Source organism: Anser brachyrhynchus (assembly GCF_964034855.1).
Source record: "Anser brachyrhynchus genome assembly, chromosome: 5".
Classification (NCBI taxonomy): Eukaryota; Metazoa; Chordata; class Aves; order Anseriformes; family Anatidae; genus Anser; species Anser brachyrhynchus.
In genome coordinates, this window is record NC_137699.1 from 49,193,478 (window position 1) to 49,205,988 (window position 12,511).

Consider the following 12,511-nt stretch of genomic DNA (forward strand, 5'->3'; position numbering starts at 1 on the left):
AACCCTTTTATTCCAAGTCAAAACACTGTACCATCTTCCAAAACAATACGAGATTACAATAAATCAGCATTGTCTAAGTTATTTCTTTTGCATGTGCGCCATCTCCTGGCAGTAGCTGTAGGACCAGCTTTTATCTGCTGGAAGAACAAATTGCAAGAAGCTATAAAATTGCATGGACCAACTTTAAACTGCGTTTCTGCAAAGCCCCTGTAAATCAAGTATTTCCATCAGCTTCCTCAGTAAATTGTAATACATTCAGGCAAACTATGAAACTATGTACAAAAGCTAAAAGGGAAAGACGTAAGTAAAACAAACAAATCATGCTATTTACTTAAAAAAAACTAAATAGAATTATATGATGTATCATAGAGATATCAACATATCCTGTACCTTAAATCGAAACATACCGTTCAGCTCATGAATTTGGGCTGGGCATTGTTTACCTTTATTTGAAGAACCCCCAGGGTTCTCTCTCTCTTCCATAGAGTTTGACCCTTGAGAGGTGTTATCCTGAGACTCCTGTTGATGTTTCAGTCTTTGGGAGGCAGTTGGAGAGTTTACTGCCTCTGGGGATTCACAATGCCATGGAGGACTCTCCGCTGCTGGTTTCAGCCGCTCCCTTCCAGTCTCCTTCTTTGGCTTGATTAGTTTGACTAAGGCTCTGGCTCCAATCCAGTGGTTTTTCCTAATGAAGCAGGTTTTGTGAGTGAGATTCAAAAACACTACATGAAATACACTAAGAAGAAGTGTACAGCTGTGCTAAAGCCATCATGCTATATTCTTACTTTTAACTGGTTGGAAAGCCGCAACATGAATTCCACAGAAGCTTCTGATCTGGTTCTCTCTCAAAGTCAAAATAATTTTATAGAAGTATTTCTTGAGCATGAAATTTTTTGAGAAAAAACAACTATTCCATCTGCTAGAAACCTAAATTACACATATGGACCCATACAAGACATTTCAACTGTGTGAAAAGGTCTACTACAAGAACAGACTGAGACGTGAAGTAATAAAAACTGCTTTAAGGACAAATTCTTGCTCTTGCTAAGGGTATCAAATCCATTTATGGTGGAATTATGGCTCTTTTTTGTTTTGTCGTTGTTAATATATGTGTGTGTGTTTTCTCTCTGATGGACTGCTTATACTCTGTGAAACAGCAGCTCTTAAAGGTCCTACTGCTGCTTAGTCACTATATAGGGTCCCTGCATTTTTCTGGGATGTTAATCCAGCCTTGGTGATAAAGCAGTTTCAAAACACCTGTAAGAGACTGTTTTGTAACAGACAGCAAGACTGTCCCCTAGTGGGAATTTTAAGAAGCATGACAGATTATTGCTTATGAAGATCTCGTATCTTATACCCTCCATGAATTCAGAGCTGGTGGCAGCAACCTATGATATTCTAAAGCTTTAGCAAGAACTTCCAATTCCTACTTGACCGCCAGCTCAAGAATCATTTTAGCACTGGGAATGAATGACCTATCAACACTGAAGCTTCTTAGTCTCTCCTGTAGTCCCTTCTACTACAAACCCACGAGCGATACACACCATCTGTACATCTGTGCACAGTATTTCACCTAACAGTTTCATATGCCATAGTTCCTGGAAAGATGGACTCTCATAATGATTTTTCTGTTGGAATCATTTTCTGAACTGAGAGCACAGAAACTCATAGCTTCTGATATGCACAAGCCTTTGCTTCTTTTAGTTACGGGCTTAAATCAAGTCCATCACTGAGCTTTGGATCTACTTAGGTTAACTACTGTGCTGCAATGCAGATTTAAAACAAAACCATCCCAAAGAAGAAATTTCACCTTCCTGAAAAGTGAAAGGATGAGTCTTAATCTCTTAGGACATGTGCCAGTTCAAATCACTGTGGTCAGCCTACTAGCGACAATATGATGTACAGCAGGGCAAAGTGACTCTTTTCCAACTAATACCATTTCAGATTCCAGTATTAAAATGCAGGACCATGGGTAGCGCACTGTGCTCTCTATTAAAACAACTTAAAGCATGGCTGCAGCTTCTGGGAATGGTTTGTGGAATGAGAGTAAAGAGAGAAGTGGAGCTGACACTGTCCTTAATTAAGATGAAATTTCAATTATCTCCCACTATGGAGAGCCCTTTCTCATCCTCACAAAATCAATAGCAGAACTGAAACCAAATGGGACTTACTTTTTTGGAGCAGGATCATAAAACTTGTACTGATCCATTATTTTCTCTTCAAGTTTTTCCTTGTGTCTCTTTAAGGCATTTAATTTATCACTGTGAGGAAAAAAAAACACTTTCTGAATTATCTGGATGAAATTCAGCACAAACAAAAATCTGAAGACCAAGAGCAGCAGAAGACCAATAAGACTGAAATACCGTCCTGTCACATAAGCTTCAGAAAGCTATTGATCTCATTTCACTATTTAGAGAGGGTAAATGAAAAAGCCTATCATATTTGCTGCTGAGTCAGTGACTTTTGTGCAATAAGCACAACAGTTGAAAAAATAACAGTAGATTTATGATATTCTAACATGACTACATTTCTGCTGCAATTCAGCTATTTTCCAAGTTCTTCAGAACCATTTGAGAAACACCAATGGGTCTAGCATTCTACCTTCAACAGCTGTTTTCCACATGGGTTCATCTATATTATTTGAAAAGAGCTGTGCTTGTACAGGTGTCTCCTAAACATCCTTTTGTGGTAAGGCAATGCAAAGAAATTTTGTAGTCCCTCCCCATCACATCTATCTCGTCCTAAACATCCCCTTTTCTAGATATATATCAAGTAGACCAATCATCCCCCTGCTTGTCCTTCTTCTGCTGATAGATGATTAGTATTCTATTTGTCTAAAAGACTTCTTCAGGCTTCACAATTCTGTTTTCTTACATGTACTGTTTCTGTTCTTCATGATATTGCTCCTTGTTCTCCATGTTCTGCTCCAGTAACATCTGATTCTGCTGGCTCAGCATCTGAATCTGACTCAGAAGATGATGGTTCTCTTCTTCCAGATTTCCCTTTAGACGTGACAGCAGCTATTAAGACAAACAGATGAATCTCTTCTCTGCAGTTGGCTTCCCTGAAGGTGCACCACAATTAAGCTAACACAAATAACATAGCAACCTAGGATATAAATTCATAAACTTTAAAGTATATGAGGGTGCCATTATAAACACATTGCTTGATTTCCTATGTATCGTTTACCAAGAACTTCACATACTGGATGGTAGCACTCTAACAGAAATCCAGCAGCTGGAGTACCTATAGCTACTCACCTCACAGTGGTTATCCAGCTTGGTCAGAGAGATATCCATGGACTGGTGCTGTTCTTTCAGCTCGTCATAGCGAGCCTGCCAACGATTCAGCTCTAGCTGAGAGTTGTTCAAGGAAGTTTTCAGCTCTTTAGTGTGTGAATGCAGCCCTTCATACTCCGCCTTTAGTTGGCTGTGCAAGAAATTCACCCTAAACACGGAAAAAGCCAGCAGACTTATGAAGAACACTTCACACAAAGTACCTCACTTTCAAAGACTACACTGTAAGTGTGCAGCTGTCACTGAGACACTGAGTTCCAAAGACTCCTAAAAACATTTTTACTCTGAGCATGTAATGAGATTTTATTAAAAAGTTGTAATAGCATTTTAAAATATTTTTAAACTGCAATAGAATTAAGAGAAGATAGATTAAAATAGATGAAAAATAAATCTGTTATTTCCTTGATGTGTAAGAAACACACCATGCATTTCTGAGGCATGGTGCATTTAAAAGCATTTTGATACAAAGGCAGCTCTATTAGGCACAAATAAAGAATAGTAACAGATTTCTTTTCTTGGTACATGAAATATGAGCATTAATGTTTTATATGAGCATAAATATGACACTGTAATGTTGTAAATGAGACTATGGCATTCCTTTACACCTTTTGGTAAATCTAAAAATGTCTACTAATCATGAAGGCATAAAATTATAAATATTGATAAATTAAAATGGTTAAGTTCTGTATCTGCTGGCAGACCAGCTAAGCCTTCCAGCTTTGCAAATAACATTTTGCAACATCTTTCCTTGTTTCTAGAGAAACTGGGTTGAAAACAGGAAGCTCAAGGAAAACATGTTTGCAGAGCTCAGCAGCATTCTAAGGTACAGTGTAACTGGGACAGCATATTAAACCTTTGTGACTGAACTGAACATGTGTTTTTTACATGTGATTCAATCTGGCACAGTTTGAACTTGATACGACCTTGACCCCTTATGTGTACCAAACTTTTTCTCAAAATGCCTTTGTAGTATCAAAAATGTCTCTGAACCAGTTGTTAACAGCTGGAGCCAAGTAGGAATGTGTGTGTGAGGGTACATTTTACTGTTGCATTTTATAAATTTGGGTGCTACCTCAATAACAGGTTTTGGCACGAGTTAACAGTTACCCAGCAATCATATGAATCACTAAGCCCATTTTTAATAACAAAAATTAAATCTCTTTCAAATATTAACAAATAGCAGCTTTCTCTTGGCAGCAGAGTATAAACAGCTACATTAACTCCTAGAACCAAAGCATATTGTGTAAAAGACATGATACAGTTTGTCTTGCGAGGAAAAAAATGGGTAGGGACCATTTCATACAACTCTAGATATTACTGAGAGTTTTGTGTATTTGTAGTTCTACTTAAAGACAGGTGTTGGAAATACTTCGTTACAGAAACACCTGTGAATGGGACCACAAGTGGAAGTGTATTTTAAATAAGCAAAAGGCCCAGGATTAGTCCATACATGAAGCATCAGTTAACAGTACTTGTTGACATTGTCCATTAAGTTGATAATCTAAAACAAGTTAAACAAAAATTAACAATATAGAAATGAGGAAACTTTAACAGACACATTAATGAAGGTATTCTGGAGCTACAGTTAACACAGAAAAACAATGGTGTATTTTGCATAACTGACTTTTCAACTATATATAAGGATTTAGTGAAGGAGCCATACCTGTCCAACTCCTCCCTCAGCTTCTGATTTTCCCCAGTGGTTATTGCATTTGATCTCCTCTCTTGTTGCAGAACCTCTCTCTCGTTTTTTAGGACTATTTCCAACTCTTCCAATTCTGCCTTGTGTTTCATTAAACTGTTGTATCTACAAAAGAGAAGTAGCATAATCTCTGCTCTCTTTTACACATTTTTCTTGCTCTAGTTTAAGATTTCTTTATAGGTGATACCACAAACATCAGAAAACATTTTTTCCTGTCTGCGTAGTTTTGTACAAATTTGTGTGGTTAAAGATTTACCAAGACTGAAGAATTCCATGGTATGCATGGAAACTCAGCTTAGTCTACATGTCTATGAGGAGGCTCTTGGAAAAAAAAAATTAAACAAATCAAAATGCAATTGTCAGAACCTTATTAATTTCCAGATCCTGACCATTTGGTAAAAAGCATTTGAGTTTCCAGAAACTTCACCATTAAACTGGAATCCCATTCACAAATAATTGTCGGTGACAGGTTTCAAAACCATGACTGAAAAGCAGAAAGCATCAGCCAAAAAGCAAGAAAGCAGGGAAATGAATAACTTAATGCATATTGGGTTATATGAATAGGTACTAGCATACTGCATAGGTAATCATCTCCTGCATACTCCAGACATGGTGAGGACGTATCAGCAAGAGGTGACAGCGGGACACCTTCAGGCAGGGGTTAAGCTACCTGCTTGAGTGGCTCTACGTGTTCACTTTTGAGAAATCCAAGAGCAAGACTGCTGATCATGTCCAGGCCACCACTGCACAGGGCCTCCACTGTTATCCAGGTTCATACAATTTATATAAAAATCCTCGAGAACAGGAAGGTGTGCATGGAGAGGGCAGATGCCTTCAACTATGTCTTGAACTTCCATCTCTGGACTACTAAACCAACTGAACTGTGGAACAGCTCCCCTGACGTGGCACAGCACAGATCAGGTGCGCTCAGCCTCCCTGGAGCTGCTATGCTGCCTGCATTCAGAAAACACTGCACAGAACGAGGTGGATTGAGACCACTTTATAAAAGAGCAATCTCTTCCCAGATTTTTTCCTGTGGTGGCCTCTGTAGGTTCTGTGCCCACGTGCACACACAAGCAAAAACCACTGGAGACACTGGTGCAGTGGAGTTAAACTCACCAGCACATTATTCACATTATTCTGTGAGAATAAGGGGATATTGCCCTGAAATAGTCCTGACAGAAACACCCGCACTGGTCACAGAGAAGCATCGTTTTGGGCAATTTTAAAACAGCATCTGGGTGGAAGACACAGTAATGCCTGAACAAGCTAGAGTAAACAAGCAGCATCTGCACTTGTCCAGTCAGCCACTGCTGACATCTCAGCAGAGATGAACGCAGAGCATGGCGGCTCTGCAGCCACTAGAACTTAAAACCAAAAACAAAAGCAGCAGACAGCACCAAATACACTGACTCCTGCCAACTTGTTTTTCTTTCAGGCTACCATTCCCTTCATCCCAGGGTCAGATTACAGCCTGTCCCAAATTCCAGCCCATTGAAGGGCCACACAGAAAAGTACCTGTCTCCCAAACAAAAGCTGCTTTTTACTATTCATTCCCAGTGGCAGCAGCGGAGTTTAATTAACCTTATTTATTTGTTCTTCCTTCATTCAGCTCCAGGATATTTCAAATTCAATGTCTGTACAACAAATGGAAGAACCTGAAAGCAAAAGGTTTCACATCCAGCTCCAAGAAGGATTTAAGAAACTGTGTGCCAATCCAGAGTCTGAGAAGACAAAATCCACTATCTCTTGGCAGAGATTACTGTGGTTGCCTCTGTAGAAACTGTGTTGTGAATTCTTTTGCCATTTCCCTCTGATAGGGCTACTCTGTTCATTTTTATCCAAGCAGTCTGTTTTTAATGAGGGCTACTTAGAGGGAAGCAGTATGCTGGTCCAGTTTTACCAGCTTGGCCCACATCTACATGTTGCCTTTGAGCATGAGAGCTCCTGAGGTACACTACAACTGCTTCCCTAAATACTAGGGAGAGGTAAGAAACATGAGCCTGTCTGCAAAAATGCAAGTGATTCTGCATCTCTGGAGCCCTAATGAACTCCCCAAATAAAATGTATCTGCATTCCGGATTCAGTATGGAGTGTTTGAGCAGGATTTGTGCCATCGGACAAGCTTTACCACCAGGAAAGGTACACCAGCCTGTAGGCTATTCAACACTCACACTTTCTTTCAGCATCAGTCCCAGGCAGATGGGAAGAAGGTTTGTTAAAACGTTTTCTTATATGTGCACTTTGGCTCTGACACAGTCCATTCCTGGACTTGAGAAATCATATTCCTCTTTGTTCCTTTTGGTTTTCACTCTTTCAGCTGCTTTGTTAGCAAAAGAAGCTGTTAGTGGGTGTTTGAGACTGAGGAAACTTTAGAAAAAAAAGCTCAGCTATGATAAAAAAACAAGTAGCAAGGGGAACCTATAAATATAATTACCAGCCAGCATTGGTAACATAACCCTGCAATACATAACCTTGAACAGCAGGAATTCTGTTTTTCCAGTGAGATGAATTTTTCCAGTATCTCTGTAGGATTACAAAGCTCTCCAGAGTAAGCCACAAAGAAATGTTCAAGCATCTGCCAATCAATTGTAGTTAGTAAGTTATTACCTTCCCTTAGTAATGTGCAATGTGTAACGCAATTTGAAAAAATGCAGGCAAAAGAGTCCAGCCTTTCTATGCTCGCTGAGACAGTCGGCCAAACACTGCAGTCAAGAAACTGCTATTAATGGTAAACGGTCCTAACATACTAACTCTCTTTTCCTTTCTAAGTCAAACCCAAATATCTGTGGTTTGCTGGGCTAGGACAGGCCATTTCACACAACCCATTACTAAATCCACACTGCAGGGCTAGCATTATGCAGATACAGCCGAGGGAGTTTTAATGAAGTTTGCTCAGGTGCAGAAAATATTCTGACTGTGGTTAGAATGCATCAGCACAACCTACACTAACCTCACAGACATTAGCCTACACAGAGTTGGGCGTCCAAAAGCTAACTGCCATTGCTTTTTTTCGACATGAGCTGCAGTCCCAGGTCTGTGCAGGAGTGCAATTCTGCCTTAAGTAACAGAACTATGATTACAAGCTGTCACCAGCTGAGGAAAACTAGTATCTTGGGGATGGGACAAGCAAAACCTCAGAGGACTTCAGTCTCAGACACTGCAAAAACAAACTTCTTAGCTGCACTGCACTAGGAAAATTTAACAGTTGGTGCATTCTAGCTGAAGGTTAAATGTGAGAGGTTTCATCTTAGCAATTAAATGCTCCAGTGTGGCAGACAAAAGCAGTTTTCTCACAGCTTCACAGCTGTTTTTCTAACTTCCTCTCCTCTGTCCCTTTCAGCCAGCTGAACTGCATATAGCACACTATTAAAAAAAAAAAAAAAAAAAGGAAGAAGAAGAAAAAAAGAAGTGGCTTGTCTCTTCTTCCTGACAGCCAAATGGAGACATGTAGACACAGGCTGTCCTTGGACAAATCACCTTGACAAGTGTCTTTTGAGACTGACCTGCTGAGGAGGACACTGCACTCTTAAAACTGTCAAAATCAACCTGCTTTGAGTACACAAAAGGTCACCATCTGCTCCCCTGGGACATCTCTCACTGACAGTCACATCTCAGTAACAAAGTCCAAACTGTTAATGTTTAGAATGGTGATCTGACCACTTATCACTAGAGATAACCTGTTTTTAGAAAACTGCTTTTTCCTTAGGTCGGAGCTGTTTTATAGTTGGTACCCATCAATAAAAGGAAGAATCAGGCAAACTGCCTCTACACACCACAACGTGATAATCTTAAACAACGCCTGCATCAGAGATCCATTAATCAGCCTGAGAGACTTGGTAAGCAGCAACAGGGTCTGTGTAATCACTTACAGCTCATTTAGTTGACAGCCAAGCAGCTGTCCTGTCACATAGCCCTGGTGGACACTTTAACCACAATAGGTTCACTTCTATACTTTGTCAAAAATCTATTGCACATTATAGTGCCTGCTCCTTTGTGTTTGCGAAAGAAAAGCTTAGCACCAGGTTTTAGTCCACCCTCAAGGATCACCATTGACTTGCTATGAACCCAACTTTTGGTCTTGCACAGAAACTGAATCTCAATACAGATATTTTGAGGAAGACCACTGATTTTTTTATTATTATTTTTTCAGAAGTTTTAAGGTAGAATGGCATTCATGTTGTGGTACAGTATTTATATTGTTCAATCCATGAGCAACTGTCAGAAAATCACAGTAACTAGTGACTAAAATAATAAACAGAATTGTCTGATTTCACAATTCAACTGAAGGGCCTGAAGGAAAAGCTTTAGACTGTAAAAACAAGTAAGAAAAAAAATAATACACCACTCTCTCAGAACTAGCCCAATACAGCTTCCATCAGAGAGCCTCCTTTGCCATGAGGTTGAACGCACACACTATCCTCAATGATTTATACTGTTTGCCAAGAAACTTGTACTTAGGTAATTACCCAGCTGACTTACAGACCTCACTGTATGACTACAAAAGATATCTTCTGGTAGAACAGGAAAACTCTTTTTAAAGGCTGTATGTTATTATAACATAGATCCTTAAATGTAGTAAAGGGATTTAAGTTACTTCTGACTAAGTATCCCCAAGACTCAACCACATTCACTAAGTATCATCAGTCATCTGTGGCCTGCTGCCTTCAAATCTACAGCTTGTCAAGTATTTTCATCTAATCTCCTAATGATGGCAAGAATAAGACAACACTTTTTCAAAGGAACAACTTACTCTAATAAAACAGTAGTTTCTGTTTATAATTAGAGACCAACACTTAAGACTAAGATCGTAACACATGCACATTCCAGCTACACAACTGTGCTGAACAGTGAACATACCTCTCCCCCAGACCTTTGTGTTCCAGATCCAGGTTTTTGTGCAATGTTTTCAGACAGCTGTGCTGGTTTATCAGCATTTCATATTCTGTGGACTGCCGTTCATGCAATGAAGCAAGGTGTTCATGGTCTTGAAGCAATGATTCATATTCAGCTTTGAGCTGCTCCTTCTGTTTCAGCAGATTTTCATTCTCATTCTCCTTGGCTGTCTGCTGATTTTGGAGTAAAGTATTCTGGGCCATCAGCGAAGCACTCTGGGAGCTGAGGGTTGAATTTTCTACCTAAAGTTTCTCAAATAAAAAGCAAGCGTTACTTACACCTACTGGTACATGCAACAGACATGTATAGTAACACATTATACCTGCATACAGTTAATCAAGAATACATCCGTTGTTTTCTAGAGTTAAGACATTTATGGATGCTTGGGCATTATTTCAATATTGCTGGTAGTATACACCATAGTGTATGTGTCTGTGTGTATAAATGTATATATATATATATATATATATACATAGTATGCAACATGTTAGCAGCAGTCTGACATATAACAAGGTAACTTTCTAACTGGAACAACAATGTTATACTAGCAGAAGAACTTGAGACTGAAGACCCAGATGAACTGGAATACTTGCATCTTAACTGTATCTCTAACAATAAGGTACAAAAGCTTAAGTTATTCCACATTTATGTACCAGTAATGAAATGTAATTTCACCCAAACTCAACAAAATCAACTGCACCATTGTGTACGGGGGCAGCACTTCTAACAGGGCTGATTTCAGTAGATAGGTGGGTGCACTGATTTTATATGTTGCTTGTACGCTTCAGTTGCAAGTGAGAACTAAGTAAAGACCAAGCACTCAGAACATGAAAGTTGAAAGCCTAAAGAAAAAAGGGAAATCCACATAATAAAAACATGAGGGCTAATCCAAAGCAGTCCTTTAAAACTGTTCTCTTTCTCAAATTACATTTTTTTTTAATTCCAAAATTAGAAGTAATATTTAAGAATATCTGCTTTCAACTGGCAACTTTCATATTTTGTCTGAAAGTCTGAAACTTGTGATCAGCACCCATTCCTACAATGCCTCTTTGGATCTGACTTGTGTTCTCTTTCCATTTCTTCCAAGCTCTTTATAGATATGGCATTAACAGAATAAACAGCATATATCTTATTTTAGTGCAGCTTCTGAAATAACATCTGGATTTTGCTGCATCATTAATCAATTTTAAGAATTGCTCTCAAAATAACAACATTTTTAATAAATATAAGTCCACACAGTAGCTATAGACTCAGTTTCCCTCCTAGCTTGGAGAAATTTAGATCTCAATTTAAGCTCTACCTTATGGACCTCATCTTTACATTACTACATTAGCCTACCAATATAAACATTTTCTTGTCAGCTATTATATTCTCCACGCTACTAGAATGCAATCCAGTCTCCTGGAAGAGAAGTACAAGGTTGTCCTGACCTGGAGTTTGGCTGTCTGCGTCTGCAAGGCAGTATTGTGTTCCTGAAGGAAGATATTTTGCTTCTGTAGTGTCAGGATCTGATTGTTGAAGGAGACATTCTGTGTTTCTAAATGCTTCAGCTGTTCTTTAAGCAACTGCTTTTCAGTATGCAGAGCTGCGTTCTGAAAGAGAGATTGTGATTTGAAGGGGATAACAGGAAAAATTGAAATGGCTGTCCTGATCATTCATTGTCCTATCAAAGACGAGAATTAGTGACGATCATTCTGCAATAAATATAAAAAAGCAAACTCTTCCTAGCATTAAATGAAGACAGGACAGATGATACACCCAGGATTTGTCCAAGTGGAGATATTATACAAGACATTAAAGTCCCATGTAGCCCTGAGAGATACCAGAGCAATTTGGTAGACTTAGGTGCTCCAGAAAACCGCACCAGATTCCTGTAAACTCAAAAGGCCAGGTCCCGACAACCCACTTATGGTCACAAGGGAAGTCTGAGGGATAACAGGAAATAGAAGGCTTACTTACATTCCTTTCCAGTTCAATTGCCCTGTCTTTCAGTTTCAGCAGCTCCATGGTAGCTTCTCGGTGTCCTGTTTCCAATTTCTCATTCATCTGGTGGTTGGGAATGAGTTTCTCTGTAGAATACCTTAGTGAATTCTGAGTATGCTGCCCATCCTGTTGAGTCTGCTTAAGTGCATCAAAGTCCTTCTTTACCTGCATAAGCCAACGAGGAACAACCTTCACTACTGATTCAACAGTGGGATTTTACATTAATAAATATAGGATGTGCAGTTCTTTTTCACTGTAGGCACTTAAAGGGATTCAAGAACTGTTCCCCTCACTTCACAAACAGGGAAGCTGAGACACAGACAGGAGGAGAAATCCATGTCTGTTGGCTTCCAGTCAGGTGCCTTTGGACTCAAGCTCACTGTCACCTAACAAACAGGCTGGTTTTAGGTGGGAAGTTTAAAGCACAGTTTAATGAAAGCATAGGCTGAGGAACATAAGGCAGAAAAACAACACAATGGCAACAAAGAAAAAACATGGAGAAACAGATCTGCAGGTGGTCCTTACCTTGAAAAATTCTGTCATAGACCCCAGCCCAGTAGTTTTGCTGAAACTGGTGCCATTATACTGAATGGGACAAGAGAAAGCAGGCAGGCCAAAAAGGTTTTTTAGGGAG

At 39.3% G+C, this 12,511-nt stretch overlaps 1 protein-coding gene across 5 annotated transcripts in view; it reads right to left on the reverse strand.

The window, feature by feature from the left end:
• The window catches only part of CCDC88C (coiled-coil domain containing 88C), a 91,816-nt gene that overhangs the window by 10,366 nt on the left and 68,939 nt on the right, over window positions 1–12,511 (reverse strand). For all 5 annotated transcript variants that reach the window (XM_080596251.1, XM_080596252.1, XM_080596250.1 and 2 more), the window contains 8 exons: window positions 11,854–12,042; window positions 11,325–11,486; window positions 9,859–10,136; window positions 4,960–5,103; window positions 3,261–3,447; window positions 2,875–3,020; window positions 2,172–2,261; window positions 444–685 (listed from right to left, as the gene is read on the reverse strand). In XM_080596251.1, the coding sequence (XP_080452377.1) occupies window positions 444–685; window positions 2,172–2,261; window positions 2,875–3,020; window positions 3,261–3,447; window positions 4,960–5,103; window positions 9,859–10,136; window positions 11,325–11,486; window positions 11,854–12,042 (1,438 nt within the window). The remainder of the gene's footprint in view (window positions 1–443; window positions 686–2,171; window positions 2,262–2,874; window positions 3,021–3,260; window positions 3,448–4,959; window positions 5,104–9,858; window positions 10,137–11,324; window positions 11,487–11,853; window positions 12,043–12,511) is intronic.